The sequence below is a fragment of the Rhinopithecus bieti genome, unplaced genomic scaffold (assembly GCF_001698545.2).
Source record: "Rhinopithecus bieti isolate Rb0 unplaced genomic scaffold, ASM169854v2 scaffold_23748, whole genome shotgun sequence".
In the NCBI taxonomy this organism is placed as follows: Eukaryota; Metazoa; Chordata; class Mammalia; order Primates; family Cercopithecidae; genus Rhinopithecus; species Rhinopithecus bieti.
The window spans coordinates 3,284,976-3,296,090 of NW_016811596.1; the positions used below are offsets into that span (position 1 = coordinate 3,284,976).

At 42.4% G+C, this 11,115-nt stretch overlaps 1 protein-coding gene and 1 pseudogene across 1 annotated transcript in view; one reads left to right on the forward strand and one right to left on the reverse strand.

Moving 5' to 3' along the window:
• LOC108543649 (Fanconi anemia core complex-associated protein 24-like) overlaps positions 1–2,158 on the reverse strand; it is a 16,252-nt pseudogene extending 14,094 nt beyond the window's left edge.
• Positions 2,159–3,571: 1,413 nt separating this feature from the next.
• MFAP5 (microfibril associated protein 5) overlaps positions 3,572–11,115 on the forward strand; it is a 16,805-nt gene continuing 9,261 nt past the window's right edge. Inside the window, exons 1-5 of the mRNA XM_017894304.1 lie at positions 3,572–3,833; positions 4,355–4,414; positions 5,575–5,610; positions 10,603–10,647; positions 10,989–11,021. Of these exons, the coding sequence (XP_017749793.1) occupies positions 4,357–4,414; positions 5,575–5,610; positions 10,603–10,647; positions 10,989–11,021 (172 nt within the window). The 5' untranslated portion in view covers positions 3,572–3,833; positions 4,355–4,356. The remainder of the gene's footprint in view (positions 3,834–4,354; positions 4,415–5,574; positions 5,611–10,602; positions 10,648–10,988; positions 11,022–11,115) is intronic.

The following is an 11,115-nucleotide window of genomic DNA, read 5'->3' on the forward strand; positions in this document are numbered from 1 at the left end:
TTTGCAGAGACAAGGTCTTGCCATGTTGCCCAGGCTGCAAATTTTGAGTTTTAATGTGCTAACCATTATGTCAGCTAAAGAGGAGTAAGACAGCCTCTGCCATCAAGAAACTCAGCCTAAGCTAGGGGCAGTGGCTCACGCTTATAATTCCAGCACTTTGAGAGGCCGAGGCAGGGGGATGACTTGAGCCCAGGAGTTCGATACCAGCCTGGGCAACATAGGGAGACCCTATTCCTATAAAAAATAAAAAAAATAAGAAAAAGAAACACTCAGCCTAATAGGGTTTAAAGATATGTAAAAGAGTTTAATAAAGTGGATTATATAATTACACAAATAAACAAAGAGTTGATTTAATAGAGGGAATGATTAACTCTTCAGAAGCAGAGGGGACCAGGAAAGGTTTCTGGCAGGAGGTGACATCTAGGCTGGATTTTGATGGACAAACAAGTGTTCCCTAGCCTAAGTTTTCTAAGGACATATGTCTTTTGGCATCTAAGTCCATCTTTTGTGTTTGGCTGTTACTACTTCATTGCTTCATTCCTCTACACACACCACTCCCTCTTCCTGCCCTCCCTGTCTCATATAACCTTCCCCCTTTCTTTTCCTTCCTTTTATGGGAAAGTTTTTTGGTGTGTGTTTAGCTCCTGGGTTTAATTTAGTTGGATGGGACTGTAGTAATAACGTTTCTGTACATTTGCCCAGAGGCCTTCAGCTAATGGGTGTATTCTTTACAGGCCAATAAACAGATGAATAAAGCCAGCCTGACATCTCACATCTCTGTCTCTCTCCTCTTTCTTTGCACGTTGCCCATCTTTCCCAGACGTTTTATAAAAACTAAAATTTTCCTGGGTAACTCAAACACAGATTGCCTTCATTAAGTCACTTCTATACCTGCCAGTCAATCCCATGAGGGGCTTTCTTCTTGCTGGAGAATGTGTTGTCTGACCTCAGGAAATCCAGCCTATATGGGATGGAAGTATGGGCTGCTACTCAATGAGTGAAAAAGAACCCCAGAAAATGATGGGCTTGTAACGCTGGATGGCATTTGCTGGTTTCTGACCATTGGTGCTGATTTTGACTTGATGTAATTAAATGATTAATTGATGTACGATGCAACGGAAGCTGATCAAATCACCCCGAGAAAAGCAAATCTGGGGATCTCTACGCCTGGGGATCCAAACCTGGGCTCTGAAAACAAACGGGGAACTGTAGTAGAATAAAGGGCCCCCCATAGTTGCCATGAAAAAAATTAACCAACCTTGGCCAGGCGCCGTGGCTAACACCTGTAATCCCAGTACTTTGGGAGGCTGAGGGGAGCAGATCACTTGAGGTCAGGAGTTTGAGACCAGCCTGGCCAACATGGCGAAACCCCCTCTCTACTAAAAATACAAAAATTATCCGGGCGTGGTGGCGGGTGCCTGTCATCCCAGTTACTAAGGAGGCTGAGGCAAGAAAATCACTTGAACCCAGGAGGCGAAGGTTGCAGTGAGCCAAGTTCATGCCACTACACTCCAGCTTGGGCAATAGAACAAGACTCCGTCTCACAAAAAAAAAAAGAAACTAACCAACCTTGAAACAAACTGCATTCTCAAAAGTCTCTAAAACCCAACAGCATATTGTTGTCCTGTTCTTCTACCAGTTCCTGCCTCACTACCTCTCCTTTCCTTCTAGGATGCTACTTCCTGCCTGTTCTCTTCTTCAGCCCTGCTCTGAACATTCTGTTCCTGTTTTCACTGCCCCAACTCCAGACTACCTCCTACAGCCCCAGGAGAACACCCCCTCCCACTGCCTGGGGAGGCTCTCCTAAACTATAGCCTCTAGCCAGGCCAGCACATTGAGGTCATTGCTCTCCCTGCCAAATGACTGGCCTGAGTTCAGCGTCTCCATCTGTCTGAGCTTCATGGAAAACTTGATCGCTGCTCTAGGCTCTTCATTCTGTGTCCTGCCTTAGCGATGTCCTGCTTTGCATCTGCCTTTTGGTTTCTTCTCCCCACACCCTTTTCTTTCCCTGACTCTCCTCAGACTAGAATCACATCTGTTTTCTAGCCTCAGCCCCCTCACTGTGGAGCAGATGGAAGAAGAGCAAGTTCTGGGGCAGGAAGATCAGGAAGAGCTGGGCGTAGCAGTCGGATTGTTCTGCGGACTGACCAGATTCCATGTATCTTAGAGATGTAGCATTTACCGCTCCCTCGGAGGTCCCAGAGGTGCTTACAAAGTGCAATTTGCTCTTTCTTCCTCTCAACTAGACTCCTTCCTTTCTTCCTTTCTTCCTTCCATCATACCCCCCTTTTTTTTTCTTCTAGTCTGTAATTTATTATTACTATTTACTCTCTATCTCCCTGTACTTTTCTGTAATTTATTTCATCAGGGAGATATATAATGTGGACTAAAGGAGCTAACAGATAACCTGAAACTTACGTATTTCTATGGCATGCAAGGTCCACCATTCCTCTGACTTGAGTTTCTGTAATTCAAGTTTGCTCTTGAATTCAAAGCGGGAATGTTTTAGTGGTTGAACCACTAGAGTCTCTATGAATAAGAGCAAATACAAAGTCTTTAAAATTCCTGGATCAAGCCTGAGCAACATAGCAAAATCCTGTCTCTGCAAAAAAATAAACATAAATTCACCTGGCATGGTGGCATGCACCTGTAGTCCCAGAGACTTAGGAGGCTGAGGCAGGAGGATCACTTGAGCCTGGGTCAAGCCTGCAGTGAACTGTGATCATGCCACTGTATTCCAGCCTGGGTGACAGAGCAAGACCCTATCAAAAAAAAAAAAAAAAAAAAGAAAAAAAATTCCTGGATTAGAGAAAGTGTTATCTACACATTACATGATCTAAGGAAAAATATTGGTAGAAAATAAGGCAAGCATAATAACCTTGCCTTTCAGTTTTCTTTGGGTATCTGATTGCATTTTATCCTTAAGATCCCAGAAACCCAGATTCTTAGTTAAGCTCAAACAAAGCCAAAAGACAAAGTAAGGCTGGCACCCCTTTCACGGAGCTTCTCTACATTTGAAAATGATTTGGAGAGTTCTGAAAATTTCCTCAATTTTTTATAACCCCAAGATAGCCAGCCTTCCTCTTGGACAAAACTCATATGGCGTCTGTGCTTGCTTGGTTGTGAGAATACATAGGATATCCCCAGGGGAAAAAACGAAGAAGAGTCTAAACGTGTAGGTCAAGAAAGAGGCAAAAGAAAGTGAGAAAGTGGGATGAAGGAATGATTCAAATATGAAAGACAGGGAGGCTGAGGGAGGGGAATCGCTTGAACTCAGGAGGCAAAGGTTGCAGTGAGCCAAGATTGAATCATTGCACTCCAGCCTGGGTGACAGGAGCAAAACTCTGTCTGGAAAAAAAAAAAAAAAAAAAAAAGAAGCCAGGGAGAGAGAGAAACAGCATCTATAATGTGCATTAAAACACACCAAGGAGAAGATGGAACTTTTCGGTAAGAAGGAACCCAAGGAAAAAAGGAGAGCTGGGACCAGAAAATAGGCTGCTGGAAGAAAGGCAATACATGAGCTGATGCCAACTCTTCCAGGGAGCAGCAAGAGCTCTCATCAGTGTGGTCATAACATTTGGAATGAGGGTGTGAGCAACTGCCAATTCCCATCTCCCTTCTCATTCCAGCCTCATTGTAACACTCATTCTACGCCTAGCCTGGCTTTCTTGCTCTCCCTCATCTCACTGTTTCAGAGGAGGCCAAATCTGAAGTCCTTTCCAGGGAGTGGCTCTGTTCATCTTATTCTCCAGCCAAAGTAGGAACAGCATAAGAGGAGAGAGACACATTCAGCAGCCAAAGGACTCGGTGGAAAGAGCAGAACACCATAGACAGTGAGTTGTTTGATTACCTAAAACCCTAAAGAGACAGAGGGAATGTGGGTATGTCTGTGTGTGTGTGAAAGGGCTGGAGAGGGGCAACAGGGAGCGTCACTGAACTTAGACTTGAGCAGACCTCCCAAATAACCATGGAATTCCAATGAAGGAGATGCCAAGATGAGCAGATGATATGAAAAAGACATGCATATGAGAAAGGAAGATTTCACATCAGGGATGAAAGAGGCCACAGGGTAGAGCCAAGTATGGACAATGCAAAATGTAAAATTTCCTCTGACTTGGTGGAAGAGAATAATACAAGCAAGAATAATGGTACGTGACCAAAGAATAGATTTGAGGGGGAAATGAATGTTGGGTGAAAGGCAAGAAAAGAGAGAAAGGGTTTGAGTCATAAGGGAAAATGGAGAAAGTTCTGGGAAGACAAAGAGACAGGGACCTCGGAGGCATCTTTCCCTGGCACTGAAATGCTGATGTGCCTCTGAGCATCACATTCTCTGCTATGCCCGCCACCCCTATAGATATGTCGCTCTTGGGACCCAAGGTGCTGCTGTTTCTTGCTGCATTCATCATCCCTTCTGGTGAGTCCTTTATTCTTTGCTCCCTAAACCCTCAGCTCCTCAGCTATACATGTGTGTGGCAGGAGATGGGATGGAATGAGGTCGAAGAGGAATAGCAGTAGAGATGCTTGATATTGAGCTCTGGAATTCCTATTAGAAGAAAAGAACAGATTTTGTGTTAAGGAAAAAAGGTCAGGAATGTGACTAGACTTCAGACTAGGGGAAAGCCTCCCGAGAATTATGAAACTAAAGTGCAACGAAGATACACAAAAATGCACACTAACCACCCAAAGAGGGTTGAATAAACAAATTGCAAAGCGAAAAAGAAGCTGATATACAAATGCATACACAAACACAGAGGAACTACCTAGAAAGAAACTGGACCTGGGCTGGGCATGGTGGGCTCACACCTATACTCCTAGCACTCTGGGAGACTGAGTGGGGAGTATCACTGAGACCAGTCTGGGCAACATAGTGAGACGAGTTAACCTCGTCTCCATTTAAAAAAAAAAAAAAAAAAAAAAAAGAAACTGGACCAAATTTAAATCTTGAAGAAGAACAGTGAGAATACATACACTATTACCATCATACACGCGGGTATATTCACAGGCATGCGAAAAATATGTGCCACACTGACACACAAGAAAAAAGTGATCTTCACAGATTTCCCAGAATCTGGCTAGAAGATTGGCCACAGAAAGTGAATTTTAGGCTGTAAAGATGTCCTACTCTATTTTTTTTTCTCCCTCTTCCGATACAGATTGAGAAAAATAATTCTTCTGTCTTGTTCACTAGCATAGCTAGAGGGGAAGCCGTGGGGCTAGAGGAGCAGGAAACACTAGAAGGGCTGCCAGGTCTATCAGTGGAGCTGGACTTCATTCCTGGCCAGGAATGAGGGTAAGAGGGCAGCAGGGCTTTGTTCTCAGGAACTTTTTTTTTTTTTTTTTTTTACCAAACAAATGCACAGCAGTGAAGGAACTTATCTTTCTGAAGTGTTTCTATTCCTGTTGGTTTTGTTCATAGCACTAATGGTCTCAGTAATTTTATATTGAGCTATACAGGAATAAGTCACAGAGATAAAGTATAACCATTTCTCCATGATTTTCTGATTTGTCTCATAAAAGGGTTATGAGGTATAGAGCTGCAGTCACTCACATCTCTTTTCTCTTCCTTTGCTATAGACTGGATACCCCTGGGGGTCAATAGTCAACGAGGAGGTAGGTGAACCCTTGGATAGGGGCTCTGTTGGAGTTCTTATCAGAAAAATTTAGATGAACAGAGTTAAAAAAATCCTTCTTGCTTATCTATCGCTGCCAAAAAAGAAAACTTTCCTACAACAGAGAGATGCATTGCCAAAGTGTGAGAAATAGGATCAGCTTCACCAGTTTCCACAATCCTGTTATCCCATTCATAAAAGTTTCTTGTGTGTGTGTGTTTAAACGACTGAAAAGTTTCTTGTGTGTGTGTGTTTAAACGACTGAAACACCTTCCCAAGACCTCCTCTATGCCCATTTCTGTTTTCACTCTTCTCTACACATTTCCTATCTTATTCAGAAAACGCTCACTAGTCCTTACAAAAAGCATTCCTTAATCCATGTAACTGTGGAAAAATGAAAGACAGGGTAAGAAGTCATCTTATACCCATAATCCCAGCACTTTGGGAGCCTGAGGCAGGAGGATCGCTTGAGCCCAGGAGTTTGAGACCAACCAGGGCAACATAGGGAGACCTCATCTCTAGGGAAAAAAAAAAAAAAAATTAGCCTGGCATGGTGGTGCATGCCTGTGGTTCTAGCTACTTAGGAGGCTGAGGCATGAGAATTGCTTGAACCCAGGAGGCTGAGGGTGCAGTGAGCCATGATCATGCCATTGCACTCCAGCCTGGGAAACAGAGTGGGACTGACTCAAAAAAAAAAAAAAAGAAAGAAAAGAAAAAAGAAGTTATGTCAGTACTAAGTGAAATTGTGGCATAACCGGGCAAAACTCAAAAGGTATTTTTTGGTTTTCTGCTTTTAGGTATTTTTTGCTCACACCATTCTCTGTAGCAAAAATCCCAAAAGTTGTGACTCCTCAATGACTACTTTCTTCAACTTCATGAAGAAACTCCATTCTGCCTCAAGACATTCAACATAATTATAATTTATCTCTTTATTTCTCCCATCCCAGGAGAGTTAGAGGACAGAGCGCTCTAGTATGCAACCTATTAAAGGGATCATGACATCAATTTAGTGGGTCACAACTGGTATTAGTTTTTTAAATGAATTAAGATAGACCAAAACAAATATACCAGGATGGATTGCACGTGTTTTACAAGAGTAAAGTATTATTTCATACAAATTTAATAAAATTTCTCTTAGTTTTCCATATGTATGTACCAGGGTACTGTATAATATATTTTTCTTGCAGTGGGTCCTGGTACAGAAGACAAAAATACAAACTTTTTTTTATCTGTTATTGGTAAAAATATCTGAATCCCAGAGTTTCTGAATCTAGATCTGAATCTAGGAAAAAAGGGCAGGAATGTGACTAGACTTCAGACTAGGGGAAAGGCCTCCGGAGATTTCAGCACCAGCAAAACTGAAAATTGGAATTCATTTTTCTGGGCTGATTAGGAACCAGTCCTGTGTTATGACTTTAGATGCTTTTCTTGCAGACATATCGTAAGGTACGATGAATTGTCTTGCCTGTAATACCAAGCTCTTTGGGAGGCTGAGGTGGGAGGATCACTTGAGGCCATGAGTTTGAGATCAGCCTGGGCCACACAGTGAGACCCTTCCTTTTTGTTTTTTTGAAACGGAGTTTCACTCTTGCTGCCCAGGCTGTAGTGCAATTGCGCAATCTCAGCTCACTGCAACCTCCACCTCCCACATACAAGTGATTCTCCTGTCTCAGCCTCCCAAGTAGCTGGGATTACAGGCATGCGCCACCACGTCTGGCTAATTTTTTGCATTTAGCAGAGACAGGGTTTCACCATGTTGGTCAGGCTGGTCACGAACTCCTGACCTCAGGTGATCTGCCCACCTCGGCAGTGCTGGGATTACAGGTGTGAGCCACTGCTTACAGCCTGAGACCCTGTCTCTCAAAAAAAAAAAAAAAAAAAAAGCTAGGTGTGGTGGTTTGCCAGTTGTCCTAGCTACTCAGAAGGCTGAGGTGGAAGGATCAATTGACCCTGGCAGTTTGAGGCTGCAAATGAGCTATTATGGCACCGCTGTACTGCAGCCTGGGCAACAGAGTGAGAGTTTCTCTCAAAAAAAGAAAAGGAAAAGAAAATATGTTAATTTTTTTTTTTCAGAGAGAACTTCATGAATACTAGATAAAGCATTTATATGGTGATAGCTCTTGAAACAGTTGGTTAAACTGAGGTATACGCAGAAAAACCGTACTCTGCCCTGAAATCCCAGAGACAGCTAGGATACATTCTCAAGCCCTCTGTTCTCCCATTGCTTTACTCCTGTTTCTGTGAATAGCTGGACTGGAATGTAGCTAGGCCTCCGGAGAAAGGGAACCAGGAAGGATTGGGCTACACCCAGGAGAGGCTCCACTCCTCTCCTGCAGTCGCTGGAATGATTCAGGTTAGCGGTTTTTCAAATATTCTGTGGGATTGGAACAGACTTGGATTCCTTTTATTAAAGATTGTTCTTCCAATCAATGACGTCCAGCTAAAAAAAAGAGTGTTCTGAAAGAAGAAATACTATAATGAATGTGAAAGGTTAAGAGGCTTTTTTGTCAAGGCCGTTGATTGGAAGGAGAGTCTCCCTCTGTTCCAAGCTGGAGTGCAGTGGCAAGATCTTAGCTCACTGCAAACTCCGCCTCCTGGGTTCAATTCATTCTCCTGCCTCAGCCTTCTTAGTAATTTGGACTACAGGCATGCACCACCCATGCCCGGTTAATTTTTGCATTTTTAGTAGAGATGGGGTTTCTCCATGTTGGCCAGGCTGGTCTTGAACTCCTGACCTCAAGTGATTCACATGCCTTGGTCTCCCAAAATGCTGGGACTACAGGCATAAGCCATGAAGCCTAGCCAAACCTGATGAATTTCTATCTGTAATTAAGAAAAAAGGATGAGGTGGGCAAAGGGAACTCCCATGAAATGCTTTATTTGTATTTCGCCTTTTAAACAGTCATGCATAACTCTGACATGCTTTATAAAGATATTTATTCCCGTCAGATTTACATCTGACATTTATTAATAGAATCCGAAGTTAAAAAAAGAAGTCAGGCCGGGCATGGTGGCTCATGCCTGTAATCCCAGCACTTTGGGAGGCCAAGGTGGTTGGATCACCTGCGGCCAGGAACTCAAGACCAGCCTGGCCAACATGTTGAAACCCCATCTCTACTAAAAATACAAAAACTAGTTGGGAATGGTGGCGCATGCCTGAGTCCCAGCTACTCAGGAGGCTGAGGCAGGAGAATCACTTGAACCTGGGAGGTGGAGGTTGCCGTGAGCCAAGATCATGTCACCGTTGCCCTCCAGCCTGGGTGATAGGGCAAGAGACTCTGTCTCAAAAAAAAAAAAAAAAAAAAAAGTCAAAGTAAACGATGTGAATTTGCTGACCCCTAGTGGGTAGAATGGATTATGAATATAAGCTATTTACATTGAAGGGTAATTGCTGATGTAATGTTTGCTTAATATTTATTTATTTTTTAATTATTTTTTTGAGATAGGATTTCTCTCTTATCACCCAGGCCGGAGTGCAATGGCACGATCTCAGCTCACTGCAACCTCTGCCTCCCGGGTTCAAGCGATTCTCCTGCCTCAGCCTCCAGAGTAGCTGGGATTACAGGCGTGCACCACCACGCCAGGCTAATTTTTGTATTTTTAGTAGATCACCATGTTGGCCAGGTTAGTTCTGAATTCCTGACCTCAGGTGATCTGCCTGCCTGGGCCTCCCGGTATGCTAGGATTACAGGTGTGAGCCACTGCACCGGGCCTGTTTGCTAAATATTTAAATGTTGTTTGCTAAGAGAGTAAATTTCAGATGCTCTTATTATACATATACAAAAAAGGAAACTAATGAGGATATGGATATGTTAATTTGCTTGACTGTAGTAACCATTTCACTTTATACACATCTATCAAAATGTCACGGTGGATACTGTAAACACATACAATAAAATTTATATGTAAATTAAAAAATAAAAGTAAATGTTAATGCTGTTTTGTTATTTTGCTTTTTGTTATTTTTAGAGACCACTGGTTTTAGGAAGTGCTATTATTTACAGTTTCAGAAACAGTTTTCTCAGTTTATCCTAATATAATAGATTCCACCTTAAGACCTGGACCATTTTTATTTCTTTTCCTCCTGCCTTTACTTTCTGATAATCAAATGCAAACCATTCTGTACTTATATTGACATTTTCCCTCCCCATTTTCACCTCACTTCTCAATGAGCATCGGAAAACCATCAACATGGCTGGGTGTGCCGACTTACACCTGTAATTCCAGCACTTTGGGAGGCCAAGGCGGGTGGATCACAAGGTCAGGAGTTTGAGAGCAGCCTGGCCAACATGGTGAAACCCCGTCTCTACTAAAATACAAAATTAGCTGGGCGTGGTGGCAGGCACCTGTAATCCCAGCTACTCAGGAGACTGAGGCAGAGAATTGCTTGAACCTGAGAGGCGGAGGTTGCAGTGAGCCGAGATCACACGCCACTGCACTCCAGCCTGGGCGACAGAGTGAGACTCTGTCTCAAAAAAAAAAAAAAAAATATCTATATATCTATATATCTATATATCTATATATGTATGTATGTATATATTATATATTAGCCAGGCATGGTGGTGTGTGCCTGTAATCCCAGCTACTTGGGAAGTTGAGGTACGAAAATTGCTTGAACCTGGGAGGTGGAGGTTGCAGTGAGCTGAGACTGGCCACTGCACTTCAGCCTGGGTGACAGAGCGAGATTCTTAAAAAAAAGAAAAAAATCAATACTACCTTTTATAAACACTCATAAGCATATCAGCAAATTTATACCCAATTATATCAGAATTATGAATGTCAAAATCACAATGCCTTTGGCATAGCCGATTTCATTTTAAGTAAGTATTGAAAAGAGGTCATCAATCGTTTGTCATTGTAAGCAATCAAGGAAAAACATTTGTGGGATACTCAATTCCGCTGGGCACTATGCTTCACAATTTAAGTTATTGGAAGTGGAAGGGTGGCAGGGAGACAGAGAATCTCAGAAATTGTTTTCTAATTTTCTTTTCAGACGATGTGACTCAAACGACTCCAGAAACATTCACAGAAGATCCTAGTAAGCTACGCCTTTTTTGTTTGTTTGTTTATGTGCTGTTTTATTAGGGATAGATTGAAGGTCATGTCTATATATAGAAAAACAGAGACTTCAAAAGTGTTGGTGGGTGCTCTGAGCTCATGCAGAGTTCTGTTGCCACCTTAGATGCCAGCATCTCTGTACACACGCCCAATCTTATTCTCTCTTCCATTTCTTTCTGTGATAGTCCCTCAGCTGCCGGAGTCCACATGCTTTCTCTTCAGCCTTTCTTTCCTCCTTTGAGATCATCATCCCTTTATCCTGCTTTCCTTAGCTACTTTTCCTGACTGCATTTTTTCATTCCTTGTTATGTGTCTTTGCAGATCTGGTGAATGATCCTGCTACAGATGAAACAGGTAAGTTTTACCATAGTTAAAAAAAAGGCATAGTTCTTATTAATATTAATTTTATTAATATTATTAATAATATTAATTATATAATAATATATAA